At 39.2% G+C, this 14,854-nt stretch overlaps 1 protein-coding gene across 2 annotated transcripts in view; it reads right to left on the reverse strand.

Moving 5' to 3' along the window:
- Dnaaf11 (dynein axonemal assembly factor 11) overlaps positions 1–14,854 on the reverse strand; it is an 85,251-nt gene that overhangs the window by 45,085 nt on the left and 25,312 nt on the right. For both annotated transcript variants that reach the window (XM_048802136.1, XM_048802135.1), the window contains 3 exons: positions 9,450–9,679; positions 3,429–3,620; positions 868–945 (listed from right to left, as the gene is read on the reverse strand). In XM_048802136.1, the coding sequence (XP_048658093.1) occupies positions 868–945; positions 3,429–3,620; positions 9,450–9,679 (500 nt within the window). The remainder of the gene's footprint in view (positions 1–867; positions 946–3,428; positions 3,621–9,449; positions 9,680–14,854) is intronic.

Consider the following 14,854-nt stretch of genomic DNA (forward strand, 5'->3'; position numbering starts at 1 on the left):
CACTGGATACTCAACCATGGCAATCACCAGAACTGGGTGAGCACGGGTGGCACATCAGACTCACCCTGGACGGCTGTGTGAACTCAGGCGAGTCACTTCACCTCTGAAGCTCAGGCTTAGGAGCCGTGAAAAAGAAACCCTGCCTACCATCCAGGATTGCCACGAGAATGAGCGATGCCCGGGAGCCACGCCACACTCTGCCTCCCTCACGGTAATAACAGCAAATTAGATGATGGACGCAAATAGGCTTGGACTAATGAGACGAAGCGGACGGGATCTGGTCCACAGGCTTGCTGATCTCTGTTTAGGCTCTGCAAGGCCTTTCAGCCCACGTTCTCCTTTCCAACTTGCAGACAGACAGAGTAGATCAGATGTGATTAGACTTGAGGATTCCCAGCTTGAATAGTTTTCCTCTCTAATTAAGTTTATTGAGATATTTATTCCAATTTCTATCCCTGGCTCTCGAATGATTTGCAGATGTGTTCCAGAGGATAATGTAGAGGTAAAGGAGAATTGTAAGTATTCTCAGCCAGCTTGTTCATGGCAGAATTTAAAAATTCATAAAAAAACAATAACAGCACAGTGGCAATTTTCAGGCATAAAATTGTATGTAGTCCAAAATTTCATGGGATACATAAATAAGTAAGATTCCATATGGCAAGGTCATTTGCTGGATATCAAGAAAATTACTTGAAAACATAATAGATGTTTGGCTTTTAAATATACACAAAATGACATTATTATTAGACTCATCCAACTCGTTAAGAGTGGTCAATTTATTCTTAGCAAAGCAAACCTGTCACTGAAGCCATCATGACCACCACCCACCAGTGTCTCCTCCCCAGGTCCTGCCCTGTCCTCACGCACTTGGGCTCATTGACATTCAGGGCCTTCCCATCTTCAGTGATCAAAGTCCGGGCCGGTTTCACATTCTTCTTTTTTTCACTTAATAGGGGGAAGGTGGGAACAGGAGGCAGTGGGGGAAGGGAAAATAAATAAAGAGAGCATAAAATCAATTAATATGTTTTTGTGAAACAGTTTAAGAAAAATTCACCATATATATAAACACACCAACAATTCACTTATGAAGTCAATTCCTTTAATTCTATGCTGGGAATTAAAAATCAAACCAGATTTTGTATATGGTTGTATCTAAATCTGCAAAGCAAAAATGTGACCAAGACAATTTGCCAGATAATTTGAATGGGGGAAGAAGACTCTTTTTGATGAAATGCCCATGAATATTTAAATGAGTCTTATTTTATGCATGATTTACCCAGATAACTGTCAATTCTCCATTTGTGTGTAGAGCTTCTGCTTCAGTTAAAAGTATAATTTTTAAAACACCAAGTAGAATCCATTCTACAGACATAAAAATTACCATTACATAGGATCTATATAAAAAGACATTTCTCAAAGCATTATTTGTAGTGGCAAAACCCAGAACTATTGTGGATGTCTACCACTGGAGGAGTGATTGGGTCCATCATGGCACATTCACACTATGAACTATCTTACAGCTATTAAAAATGGGTTTGCTCTTTCCATAGCAACCCACAAAAGCGTTCACGATGTATTTAGAACAAATACATAAAATATAAGTCTTCTGTTTTTTTAAAGACCCCAAGTCCTACATTTGCAGAGATGACTTACACAATTATAGAAGGAGGAAAATGTGTGGTGGCATTGACCCAAGTCTGTTAACTTTGGGAGAGGAGGAAAAGGAAAGAGCAGAAAGGGGAATATTTATGGAATACGTGAAGTAAATTTAGTCTGTTATTTTTATTTTTAAAAATTACTGAAAAAATATTTTTAAAAACTTCAATAGGGCACATGTGGACAAGATCTAGAAGATGAAATGGAAAAATTTGTTGAGATGATGGGATTGTAGGCAATTGTGGGCCTTGAATTTCTATTGTCCTTTTAATAGAGATTCTGCGTCAGCCAACTTTATTTAAAAATTCACTCACATTCTTCTGCATCTTAAACTGAGCCTCCAGATCTAATTAAGCTACTATTTCAATGACTCAGGACAATTAAAGAGTATCCAGAAATATCTGGCTTCACCCGATACACTCTGGACAAGAGCTGAATTAGGATGAGAGGCTGGCCTGGTCCCTGCCTTTCCCCAGCTGGTGAAAATACCAGGAGACCAAAGAGACACATGTCCACGGGCCCATGGATTGGGCAGACTACCGTCCACTAAGCAGAGAGATTCATCCCTCCATCCAGCTCAGCCCAGCTCTTTTAGGTGTCAGAGAGAAAAACAATTCTGCTGATTTCAGGCTCAATACTATACAGATTACACCCCACACACACACACACACACACATATAAACATGTGCATGCACACGTGTGTGCATGTGGAACGGGGTAGATATGTTAGAAATACCACATACACACATTCTGTTTCAAGTGACTCTGAAGTGTGCAAAGGGTTTATCTGATTCTCTTAACTGCACAGTGGGTGGTAAAACAGGTGGAATAAGCCTTGCTTAACAAATGAGAAGGAAGGTACTTGCCAACATCACAGAGAGAACCAATGACCAGGTCGCAACATTTTCTGATGTTATTCCAGTGCTCTTCCCAGAGCAATGGTGACCTCTCCACATACAAAATGCCATGTTTTACAAATAAGTGATTTATATAAAACATGATTCTCTACTGTTGCACCATCCTGTGTTTCTTACTAATGAAAAAGCTTTATAATCATAGGGGATATATTGTGTCTAATTCATCTCATTGCCATGTAGATTACTATATTTCAGAACTAATTGATCATATTCTCAAGCTTGTGCATTACAAGTATTCCCAGAAGTATTATTTTTAAAAATCATTTAAAAATATTTTACACATTAGACTTAAGCAATCACGTGAAATAGGATGACATAGGTCAGGCCTATCTTCGGAAAAAGTACTCTGAAAATAACAGCTTAAGCATCCTAACTTCTAGCAAATCATCAAAGTTTATCTAAACACATCAAAAGTGGAATCATACTGTTAAATATCCTAAAAAGTTGTATCATAAAAATAAAAAATGAAAGTAATTTTAATTCTTCATTTTGAAAATTAATAGAATAGACTCAAAGGAGCTCGTTCATCTCACAAAACAACATTTTCCTCTGTACCGTGATAACGTGTATTTCTAACCTAACCCATACTTAGCAGACATATAAATGGTTTAAAAAGCTAAAGACATACAAATAAAACCTGAAATTTCATAATTTGTGATGTTCTAAAGAAGGTATTTAGATGTTAATGAATGTAAGTCAATACAATTCAATAAAATGCTGTGTGTAGGAAAAGCAAAATCTTTGTGTGAGAGCTAACAAAGGCTTAACACCTGATGGATAAAATAATGTGTAATTATGAAAATATAACGTAAGAGTGTTGCCAAACTCCTGGTGATAAGGGAAAAAATGGAATACCTTAATTTTTCCTGATCTTTTCGTTGTTTTTCCACATGTCTAAGAGTTTCCAATCTAGATTCTGGAGTATACAAGGAAGGTTTATTCCAGAATTCCAGGTCATCTTCACTTTCATTCAATTTCTTTTTGTTGTATTCCTCTTCTTGTGTTTCTGGTGCCTGGAAGTGGTCTATGGTCTCTGAAGAAGATGGGCTAGGAAAGTCCAATAAGTACAGAGCACGTAAGACCAAAAATGGACCTATGAGTTTCATCCTTAATGCTGCCCCTTAAATATCTTATACACCGATTTTTCCTCATCAGCTTGTTGCCTTTGACTGACAATGTGTCTCAGAGGGTCTAAGCCAAGTTGGAGGACATACTTTCACAGCACTGAGACAGGCCCTGGTCCTCTATCCTCAGAACATGTTGTATCAGATTCGAGGGCTCATGATCCTGGTGATATGCTACCTGGGAGGCCTTGTTAAACAGTCCAGCTGCCTGGCCCCCATCACAGTGCCTTCAGTAAATCTGTAGTGGGGCCCAGGTATCCTGGCGTATTTTGCAGGGGTTCTGATGACAGGCAAGCATCACTGAGCGGAGCCATCACCTCTCCTGCAGAGCTGCAGCCATCAATGCCACCCTCCCACGCTGCTCCAATTACTTCCAGGTCCTTTAATGATCTTCTACCTCCAAAATTTTCTTGAAGGAAACACAAGGCTTTCTGTGGTGTGGCCTCTGCTTGCTTTATTTTTCAGGGTTAACTTCTGATTTTATGACTTTAATGTGGGGATGGTTCCCTGATTTCTCTTTTATCCCTGTTTGTGGACTGTCCGAGAATCAAACAGTGTCTCTATACATCACGGAATGGGTATTACATGTGATACTAGCATCCATTCAACACAAGCTCAAGAAATATTGGTTGGGAATCTCCTGAGTGCCAGGCATCAGAGACAGGGTTCCAGTAAAGACAGAGCAGGACACTGCTGTCAGGAGATGAGTCTATTCTAGTGGAGGGAAAGTGACCTCATTCCAAGAATGTTCACTGGGTATGGTCTCTTGCCTCTTCCTGGAATATATACTCTGTTAGAAACTGATATTAAATGAAAAAGTTACCTGAAGCTTTTATTACCAAGTATTTCAAATAGTAAGTACTCAGTAAATATTGATTTTGTTGTTTTAACTGAAATGAGATAACATAAAAAGTTTGCTTGGTTGATCTGAGATGAACTAAGATGTTTTTTCAAGGGATTATCCCAAAACATTGGAACATGAAATTTAAATACTATAAATGGAATATAGAATAAAATTATGCTTAGCTTCTTTACATATTATAAAATGCAACAAGGTATCTTAATAAGTAAAATAATATAAATCACTGAAAGTAGACACTTTCTATAATTCTTTATGGTACTGAAAACAATCTATGAAGGGGACCTAATGTTCTAGCTAATTGTTATACTAAAATATTGGAACCTTACTTAAGTGACTTCTTCCTGGAAAGTGACTACTTGGTCGACTTTCACCTTTGCAATCTAAAATAATAGTAGGAAAAAAAAAACTAGAAAAATAACTGAATTTAAGAAAAACTATCAGAAATGTCAGCTAAGAAACATAAATCTTCAAAGGCAAAACACACATCATATACGTAGCTGACTGATGGATGGAGCAGACCAAGCACATCAGGGTTTGAAGAAAAAAATTCCCCTTTGACCACCCGCTCCAAACCTGCTCTCTCAGAACCTTCTTCTGAACCATTCGCAGATCCCACAGTCCTATCTGCACTCTCAACAAGAGTCTCTTGTCTGCTAAAAGGTATTCAAAGATACACAGTTCAAGGAAAGCTTCAGACTTACCTCCCTCTCCCAGCACCCCCGCCCCTCCACCTGGCCCTGGGAGATGCCTACCGGCTACTCCATCCCTCACTGCTCCTCTATTCCTCACTCCTGTGTCCTAGCTCACTGGGGTCTTTGGGGTCCCCTGCCTCCAGGTTCTGGGCTTAGCAGGATGGATGGGGGAAGTTGGTGAGCGTCTTTCCTGTGGCCACTGCTGTTACAACCTCTCCATTGCTGCTCTCCCAGGGGCTGGTCCCAACACTGGCTTCTCTGCCTTGCCAGCAGCTTTGTTGTTCTTAGACTAACCAGGAGAGTCCTCCAGGCATTGCTCCCTGACAAAAACAGTCAATGGACCAGATCGCCTGGCTGGTCAACTCCTGTGACAACTCCTCAGCTTATGCCACTGGCGATTCACCTCACAGTTTCTCACCGTCGTCGCCCTCTTGGGCATCATCCCTTTACGACAGTCCCACCTGGCTCCTTCCACCACTTGTACTTGGCCTGTGGGACAGTCTCAGATCCTTGGCCTGAGAAATGCTCTCAGTGTGAGTGTTCCCACTAATGCCCTCCGGAGGTGAGAGGTGCATGTTCACTTTTTGTGCTTAAGTCTCAGAATCTCTATCCTGGCAAGAGGAGCACCCTGCTGCTCCTCCCTAGCTAGCCAATGACTCACTAGTCCAGGGAGGCCCCTCCAGGACACTCAGGCTTTGCTCCTATAGGCTGGATGGGGTGAAGGTGGTGAAGGACCAGCCAGCCTTGCGGGGGAAGCAGATAAGCATCTGCAAGAAGCTCAGCTACAAGTTTCTACTAAAATATAAGGAAAGGATGAATTTCAATTTGTGTGAGTTTTTATAAACCAAGATTTGCAAGTGATCTCCAATAAATGTATGTGCCTATTATAACCTTGAAGCAAAACAACCAGGAAAAAATACAGTGAGAAAAGGACCTAATAGTATAAACTCACTTACGAACACAGGCTCAAACGCATCAATAAAGTATTAATAAAAATAATGTAAAAATGCACTAATAAACATATTATAGATAAAGTGTGTTTATTCTAGAAATTCATGGATAACTTGATATTTGAAAATCTACTAATGTGATTCAACACACTAACTGTAAAACATGATTATCTCAATAGATATAGGGAATGCATTCAATAAAAATTCAATGTATGTGATGATTAAAGCTCTTCATGCCAGTTACTCTGGGGGCTAAGACAGGAAGACAGCAGATTCGAGGACAGCCCTGACAACTTAGTGAGACCTTGTTTAAAAAATAAAATAAAATACAAAACTAGACTGTGGATGTAGCTCAGTGGTAGAAGGCTCGCCTTCCCTCTGGGAGGCCCTGGCCTCAATACCTCGTACTGCATAAAGGAAACTTTACCAAACTACAAAGAAATCATTTTACTTAATGACAAGGAATTGAAAATGTTTTTTTTTTTTAATTTTTTGGTTATAGATGAGCACAATACCTTTATTTGTTTGTTTGTTTGTTTGCTTGCTTATTTATTTATTTATTTATTTGTTTATTTATTTATTTATATGTGGTGCTGAGGATCAAACCCAGTGCCTCATACCTGCTAGGCAAGCACTCAACCACTGAGTCACAACCACACCCCAAGAGCATTTTTTTTAAGTTGGGAATGAAATACCGATACCCCTTCTTACTTCTGTTGATCTATCCCATATTGAAGATCTTCCTGGATACCATAAAAAAAAATAATAATAATAATAATAAAGCGGAGGCAGAAGGATTGAAAAACTTTTTTAAAGTTGCTATTTATAAACTATGTAGTTTCATTTTTTTAACACAGAAAACTCAGCTTATCCTATAGGCTACTGCAACTTTTAAGGAGGTCAGCAAGACTGTTTAATACAGCATCAGTATCCAGAAATCATTTGTCTCTTTATACATCAATAAAAACCAATTGTATTTTTTTATTCTATTCTACAAGATTCTTAGGAATAAATCTAATGAAAGATGATGTAATACCTTTATATGGAAAATTTAAAACCTTAGTGAAAGACTCAAAAGAAGATCTAAATAAACAAAGAACAATTCCAAAGTTCAGCAAGGAAAGGATCAATACCATGAAGATGTCAACTTTGCGCTAATTAAATTAAAAGCAATTCCAGTTAAAGTTCCACTAGGGGTTTGGGGGAAATTTGATTAGTGGATGCTAAAATTCATGCAGAAGGGTAAAGAACGAAGATCAGCCAAGATCATCTTGAAAAAATGAGAGTATCTCCTGTCAAATACAAGATTCACTATATATTCAGAGAAATTCAAATCAAGTGGAGGGGCTGCTATGCAGCAGCCAAGGGGCACCAGAAGTACACCCAGGTTTAGAAGGACCTGGTGAGGACGACACTTCTTATCAGTGGGGAAAAGAGCATCTTAATAAGTGGTGAGGAGCGCGGGCTTCCTATCCAGGGAGCATGGAGCACCCTACCCTCAGTGCCAACAAAGGCTCATTCCAGATAGTCAGAGATGACGCTGGGGTTAAGGCGGATTCCATTAAAAACAAGGAAAAAATAAGTTTGAGTATATTCATATTTTTTAATTCTACAAGTAGAAGCATTTATAATTAAAGACACAAGATAGACTGGGAGAAGGTATGTGTAAAGAATTTGTATTCAGAACATAAAAAAACTATAAATCAGGAAGAAAAAACTTGCAACTTATTTAATATAAGCAAAAGACAAGGATGGAGGAAATATGAATGGATATAAACATATGAGAAGATAATTCAAATTCATTCTGATTTTACAAATGCCAATTAGGTTAAAAAATTAGGTGCTATTTAATAACAAACTTTGTTGACCATATTTTAAAATCTCATGTTATGAGAGCTTTCCTATATTGCTGATAGATGAGCTTAAGTTTGGAAAACATTTTGGCAATACATATAAGTTGAAAATATGTCATAACTTATTTGTAACAGTGTTTCTATTCAATATCCCAGACAAACTTTGATATCTTCACAAGGAAATGTGTGCAACGTTGTCTGAGAAAATGGAGCAGGGCAAACAATGCAAGTGACCACGCACAGAGGGACGGCTGCTCCAGGGCTGCTCAGCTGGCACTCACTGGTAGGGCCTCAGTCTGTTAAAGCCGTGTGCATTCTGATCTGCCAGGGCCAGAGAACCACTGGCTGCTAAATATTTTGAATATTATCTCTAGAATAAATTAGAATTTATTCATCCAATGAAATGTTTGTTATTCCATAATTAGGATGAATGAATTAGTTTCACCTGTCTTCTTCGGCACAGATCCCAAAAACATGTTGAACAAAAAGCAAAGCTACAGAAAGATGCCATTCATACCAAATACATGCACACTCACTCACAAACTGCTCTTGTTTAAAGAGCCAGAATCATGTTTTAAGGGCATCAAAAATATAATGAGGTCAATGTATATCAAATATATACCAACTTCAGGATGGCAGACACCTGAAGGAAAGAACTGGATTCTCAGCACGCTTATAACTCTCTTAATGGCATTTCACTGTTCTTTCAAAAAGATGCAAAGCAAACATAAACAATTGTCATTTATCAACTTGGGTAGTGGAATTATAGCTTCCTATCCAATTACTTTTAAGACATTTGCCTATCTCTGAAATATTTTATAATCATATTTTCTGAGTTATAAGAGAATCTGTTATCTAAATATTTAAAGCTTTCACTGTCTGGAATCCAATCAACTGACTTCAGTTTCAATTCACTTAAATCGCATGAAAAAATCAGATTCATAAAAAAAGATCAATTAGAGGGTTATTAATCTCATTAAAAGTATATTCATCATATAATTCACAAAACAGAATGTTTTGTGATGCAATCAGAATTATTCAATTTATTAGCACTTGATTTGCATTTAACTTTTCTAAGATATTCCTACTTTATAAATCAAAGTACACCTGTTAATTCATCTTTCCTGTAAATCTTTTATACAGATTTCTCTGAGGATAATTTTAGATGCAAATTAAAGTTGCTAGTTAGAAGAGACATTTTTCTCTAAGGGAAGAGAGCCTCCTAGAACTGTCATGAACTATGAGATGTTCCATTTCCCCCTCCAAAATTATATCATACTTTATTCTTCAAATTAATCTTCTGCAATGTAAGTGGTACTGTGAACACCTTGGGGAGAGGACACAGATGGCTGGCCTAATAAGACTTAACTAGAAGCAAAGCCAGGATTGACCTACGGAGCAGTGTGGATGTCTGTGTACCCACGCCCGTCAAAGCCTGGGTCCCTCCGCCTCCTCCTGTCTTCCTTGTCCTGCTGCTCCTCCAGCTTCCTCTGGGCCTCCTCTTTGTCTTTGGCTCTTCTGAGGCAGTAAGCTTTTTCCTGCTCTCGGACTTGCTGCTCAACCACTGGATAGTTTTGCAATGCCTGGATCCTTTCTGAACGCTCTATTTCTTTGCCATCCAGCCACTTCAATAAAAAACAAAACAAAACAACAACAACAACAAAAAAGCACAATTATTCAAAAGTAGGAACGCAAATGAAGCCCACAATGATTCTGAATAAAATATCTTGAAATTAGAAATAATAAGTGTAGCATAGTGATAGAGAATTAATACAAAGTAATTAATACAAAATATCAGAAACACTCCTCTAAATCAATGTTTGTTTCATACAATTAACAGTTTATAAAGCACCTTCACTGGTACTAACAATAAACAGTCCTTCTGTCACAATTGGGAATTAATGCAAAGCCCTCAAAATATGGATATTAATTTATAACTATTCACTGTATTAAAGATTTGAATACTTAAACCAAATTGCAGCTCCAAAGCAAAACAATGACACTTCCCAAATGCTCTCTACAATCAAGACCTTGAATCTTCACCAAATTGAGCTCAATACAAAGGAGCCCATGTTCTACCCTTGACAATAAGATACAGAGTGAACTATTGTTATAGTCAATGTATCCCTCTGGTATTTTTATAATTTTCTAAATTAAAATATTAAAACAAGACACCAACTAAAATCTGAAAAGACAAAGCTCTCAGTTTAAAGATATCCATTTATTTGCCTAGCCTCATTCTACAAAAAGATTAAGGTAGGGAAAGATGTGCTGGGCAGATGATGGTTCCCCAGAAAAGTCCACGTTGTAGCCTCAGCAAAGGTTATCTCACATGGCAAGAAGGACTGCAGACACGATTGACTTAAAGATTTCAGATGGCAGGCTGACCCTTATAAGAATGACAGAGTCCTTGTAACTAAAAGAAGAAGGCAGAAGTGTCAGGGTCGGAGTTGGGACAGCTGTGGAGGTGATACATGACTGGCTTTCCACAGCTCAGAAATGTAGATGCCTTTGAGATGCTGAAAAGGGCAAAGAAAGGGATTTTCCTGAAGCCTCCAAAGAAAGAGCCCTGTCAACACCTTGAATTTAGTCCAGTAAAACCATTTTGGACTTCTGACCTCCAGAACTATAAGATAAATCTGTACTGTTTTACGCCACTAAATTTGTGTTAATTTGTTACAAAAGGAATTCAAAGGAAAAAAAAAACCAGAAAATGTAGTAAAATATAAAATAAAAAACTACTGGGATAAGTTAAATTATAAATCAAATTGTAATGTGCAGATTTGGAAAAAATAATTTAAAATAAGAACACACATGGTTGCTACAGATTGGCTGGTCATTAGGTTCTAAAGCACTCAGCAATCAAAGCAAACTAGCAAAACATGATCAGTTACACAATTTTCTCTATCTTTAATGAAAAAGTATGATATTTTCTGGCTTTCCTCTAATACTTAGCTCTAAAACACACTTCTAAAGCAGAGTTTCATAAAGGAGAACTTGAGGAAAATCAGAAACTGACACCACCACATAGAGAAACAGACTTCTTCTAGCACCCTTCAATGTAAGATGAGGTCACAATTATAAATTTAATAAAACCTTTTCCTTTTTTTTTGCATTGTATTTTCTATTGGTGAATTATAATTATATATAATAGTGGGATTCGTGGTTAGATACTTATACATGCAAATGGTATAAATAAAATTTGGTGAATTTTCTTCCTCAGTGCCTCCCATAAAACCTATTCCTTAAGGTGATACTTGCGATCCACAAACTTAAATTAACAGAGTTTAAGCTAGGGTTAGGATGTAATCATTTGAAAAATTCCCAATAAAAAAATTTATTAATTGTATAAATGTAATACATATCTATAATACACATAAAATATAAGTATTAATATATAAGTATTGATATACTATACAAATAACATACTTAAATACCACAAATATATACATATTGTATATAAGTGTATGATTTTATAACAATTTGGAAAATTCTAAAAAAATTTAAGTTCTTTCACCTGGGATTTTAATGACCATTGGGAGTAAAGGTGATATCTCTTACTCAAATATGGAGTACATTTATTTATGTATTTATTTAATTGATAATCTGTCTTTATACTTGGTTTAAATAACTATTGATTTAATTAGGCTGACTGCTTCTAAAGGAGGATGACAAATGCCCCCTGGCACCTTACTGACAGGAAACAAAAGACCTCATGCTGAGTTGATATCAAATTTGGGACTGTGCCCCAGCACCTACTCCAGGGACCTCAGTCTGCTTGATGACTTCCATTAGGTCTTCTTTGAAATTGGCCTTCAAGTCAAAATCACTTTTTTTTTTAATATTCATTTTTTTTTTTTTTTTTAGTTTTCGGCGGACACAACATCTTTGTTTGTATGTGGTGCTGAGGATCAAACCCGGGCCGCACACATGCCAGGCAAGCGCGCTACCGCTTGAGCCACATCCCCAGTCCCTCAAAATCACTTTTGATTTCAGAGGTGCTGGTGAGCAGGAATGGAGTCTTACGTTGAGCATTCCAGTATTCCTTAAACTTTCTTTACTCCTGATCCCACAGCACAGAGGTAGTGTCCACACCTACTGTTGGTGACAGAGGTAGTGTCCACACTTACTGTTAGTGACAGAGGTAGTGTCCACACAATCATGTTTGTTCATGATTGTGCTTTGCTGCAGCAAAGAAAAGAAGAATTGAGCCTGGCTGGGTCCTCCCAGAACTCCTCTGTGTGGGAATTCTCATCCAGGCCTACACAAGGGGAACGAGGGGGCAGCTCGCAGGCAGTGGGAAAGGAGGCAGAGCCACTGTCTGCTCACACCCCTCTTTTCCACAAGGCCACAGTGACTACTTCCTCCCTGAAGTGGCCCAGACACTGAGGAAAGAATGCTTGCAAGGGCTGACTCTCTTCACAACTCTTCATATGGCTGCTAAAGTCAACTACTACTCCGTCGTTATGGGTTGAATTGGGTGAAGTTCTAACCTCCTGACTTTATTTGGAAGTAGAGTCCATGTAGGTGTAATTCACGAAGACTAATCACATGGGCAGTGTGGACCCTAATGCAACCTGACCAGGTCTACAGAAAACATGGCATGTGAAAAGACAGGGACCCAAGAAGGATACTATGAAGACAAAGGTGGAGATCAAGGTACCATGCCAACAAGACAGACAAGGCCAAAGACTGACAGTGAATCTTCAGAACTAGGAAGGAGTCAAGGAACAGATTCTCCTCCCAGCCCTCAGGGAGCCCGCCCTGTCCCACCTTGTTCTTGAACAGCTGGCCTCTAGAGCTGTGAGACGGAAAAATTTCTCGGTGTTTAAGATACCCAGCTTGTGGCATTTTGTTACAGTAGTCCCGGGAAAATAATACATCTATTAACATAATTCTTTTCAACCAGATCACAAGGTCTTAATAAAATGGCAATTAAGATTCTAAAGTTTATCAATCCATTTTTAAATATGAACAAACACATTTACGAACATCATTTTCCAACAGAGGCTATTGTAGCTAGTGTCTATTACAGCTACTGACTTAGTGCAGTCTTTCTGAAATGAAAGCTTTGATCCTGTGGTTGTGCATTCATGCAGAAAGAAGAAGCAAGTGATGAGACACATGTGGGTTCAAATCCTACCTGGCCCACTTGCCAGATGTGTCAGTGTAAACCAAGGGTGTCAGTTCCCTGAGCCCTGACCTCCTCATCTCTGAATGCACTGCACTGTTTCCTACACAGGAGGATCAGAGATACTGTGCACGCAGCACCTGCCACTACCCCATCCCATTTCCAGTACCTGGATGACAGTCTCACACAGCCAGCCTGACACAGCAGCACTGACACGGGGTCAGCTGTGGCTGCCATCCAGTCTTATAGCTTCTCAGTCCTTCTGAAGAGGTGGCCCTGGAGTTAGAGGACAAGCTCCGCTCCTGTGATACTCTGATTCTCATTCATTTTCTAAGAAGCCACTGTACAATGATGATCAGTCTTGCTGTGTTTGATTCTAGATTCAGTAACCTAAATCACTCATTCTCTTACTCTAGGAGATTTTACATTAGAAGGAATGTGTCCCACTAATTTAGCAGTCAGCAATCTCTCAACTGCAGACAGAACACAGAAATCTAAGAAATAAATGCCCTCTGAGACCTGAGAAGATGCTGATCACAAAACTGACCCATCTGTGTGTCCTCTTTGTAGCAGCATGGAGTCACACGGAGGCTGGGGACTCTTGAAAGGACATGAAATTAAAATTACCACTTTAATATATTCTCAGTTGTATACTTCCTCTTAAAATGATATTTTCCTAGGCTCTAAATTTATTAAATCCAGGGATATAATGGGGCTATATTCACATATTATAATATATATTTTGGGGTTGTCAACCATGGTTCCTAGTTTGTAACTCCCTCCCCAAGGCTGGTCCCCTGCCTTTGCCTGGTTATAAAGAAACTCTCGGACTGACCTTTTCTGAGAGTAGGCCTTAAGACTCCTCATTCCTGAGGGTTCCTCACCTCACCTCACTCCTTGGGGAAGACAGACTGAAGACACTAAACAGGCCTTTCTGGCTTCCCTGTTAGCAACCATGCCTGTGTGATGAAGTCTCCATTAAAACAACAGTGCTCACAGAGCTCTCGGTTTGCTGAACACGGGGAGGACCCTGGAGGGAGGTGCACCCTTCCCACAGACCTCACCCTATCCTCTCCTCATCAGTGTCCTTTATAATAAGCGGGTAAACATAAGTAAGTGTTTCTCGGTGAGCTGCTGAAGCAAGTTAAGCAAACTCAAGAAAGCCCAGCGCACAGCCCGTCTGTCAGAAGCACAGATAAGAACACGTGGGGCCTAAAATGAGGGGCGCAGTCCTGCATTCTAGGACTGAGCCCTCAATCTGTAGAATCCTACACTACCCACTTGGAGGTAGAAGACACTTGGATTAGAGGACACCCGGCTGGGGTCCACTGCTGGAGAGCTGATTGCCAGCTTATGTGTGGGGAAAGTCCACACAGCTAGTGTAGGAAGTGTCCACGTTGCCTTGGTGTGAGAGCAGATGACAGAACAAGGTGTTCTGAATGTTTTCCTGGACGAACACAGAGAGCAGTTGTTGCTGAAGAGGCCTCTGGACTAGCAGCATCAGCATAATCCAAGAGCAAAAATGCAAATAGTGTGCATGGTGACAGACCTGACCCAGGAACTAGGGTGGGGAGTACAGAAACCTGTGCTTTTAACACCCCTCCAACTACTCTCACGCACAGCAAACGCCAAGGTTCCCTGCCTCAGAAATTGAGCTAATAAAAAGCAA

The sequence above is a fragment of the Marmota marmota genome, unplaced genomic scaffold (assembly GCF_001458135.2).
Source record: "Marmota marmota marmota unplaced genomic scaffold, marMar, whole genome shotgun sequence".
Taxonomy (NCBI): domain Eukaryota; kingdom Metazoa; phylum Chordata; class Mammalia; order Rodentia; family Sciuridae; genus Marmota; species Marmota marmota.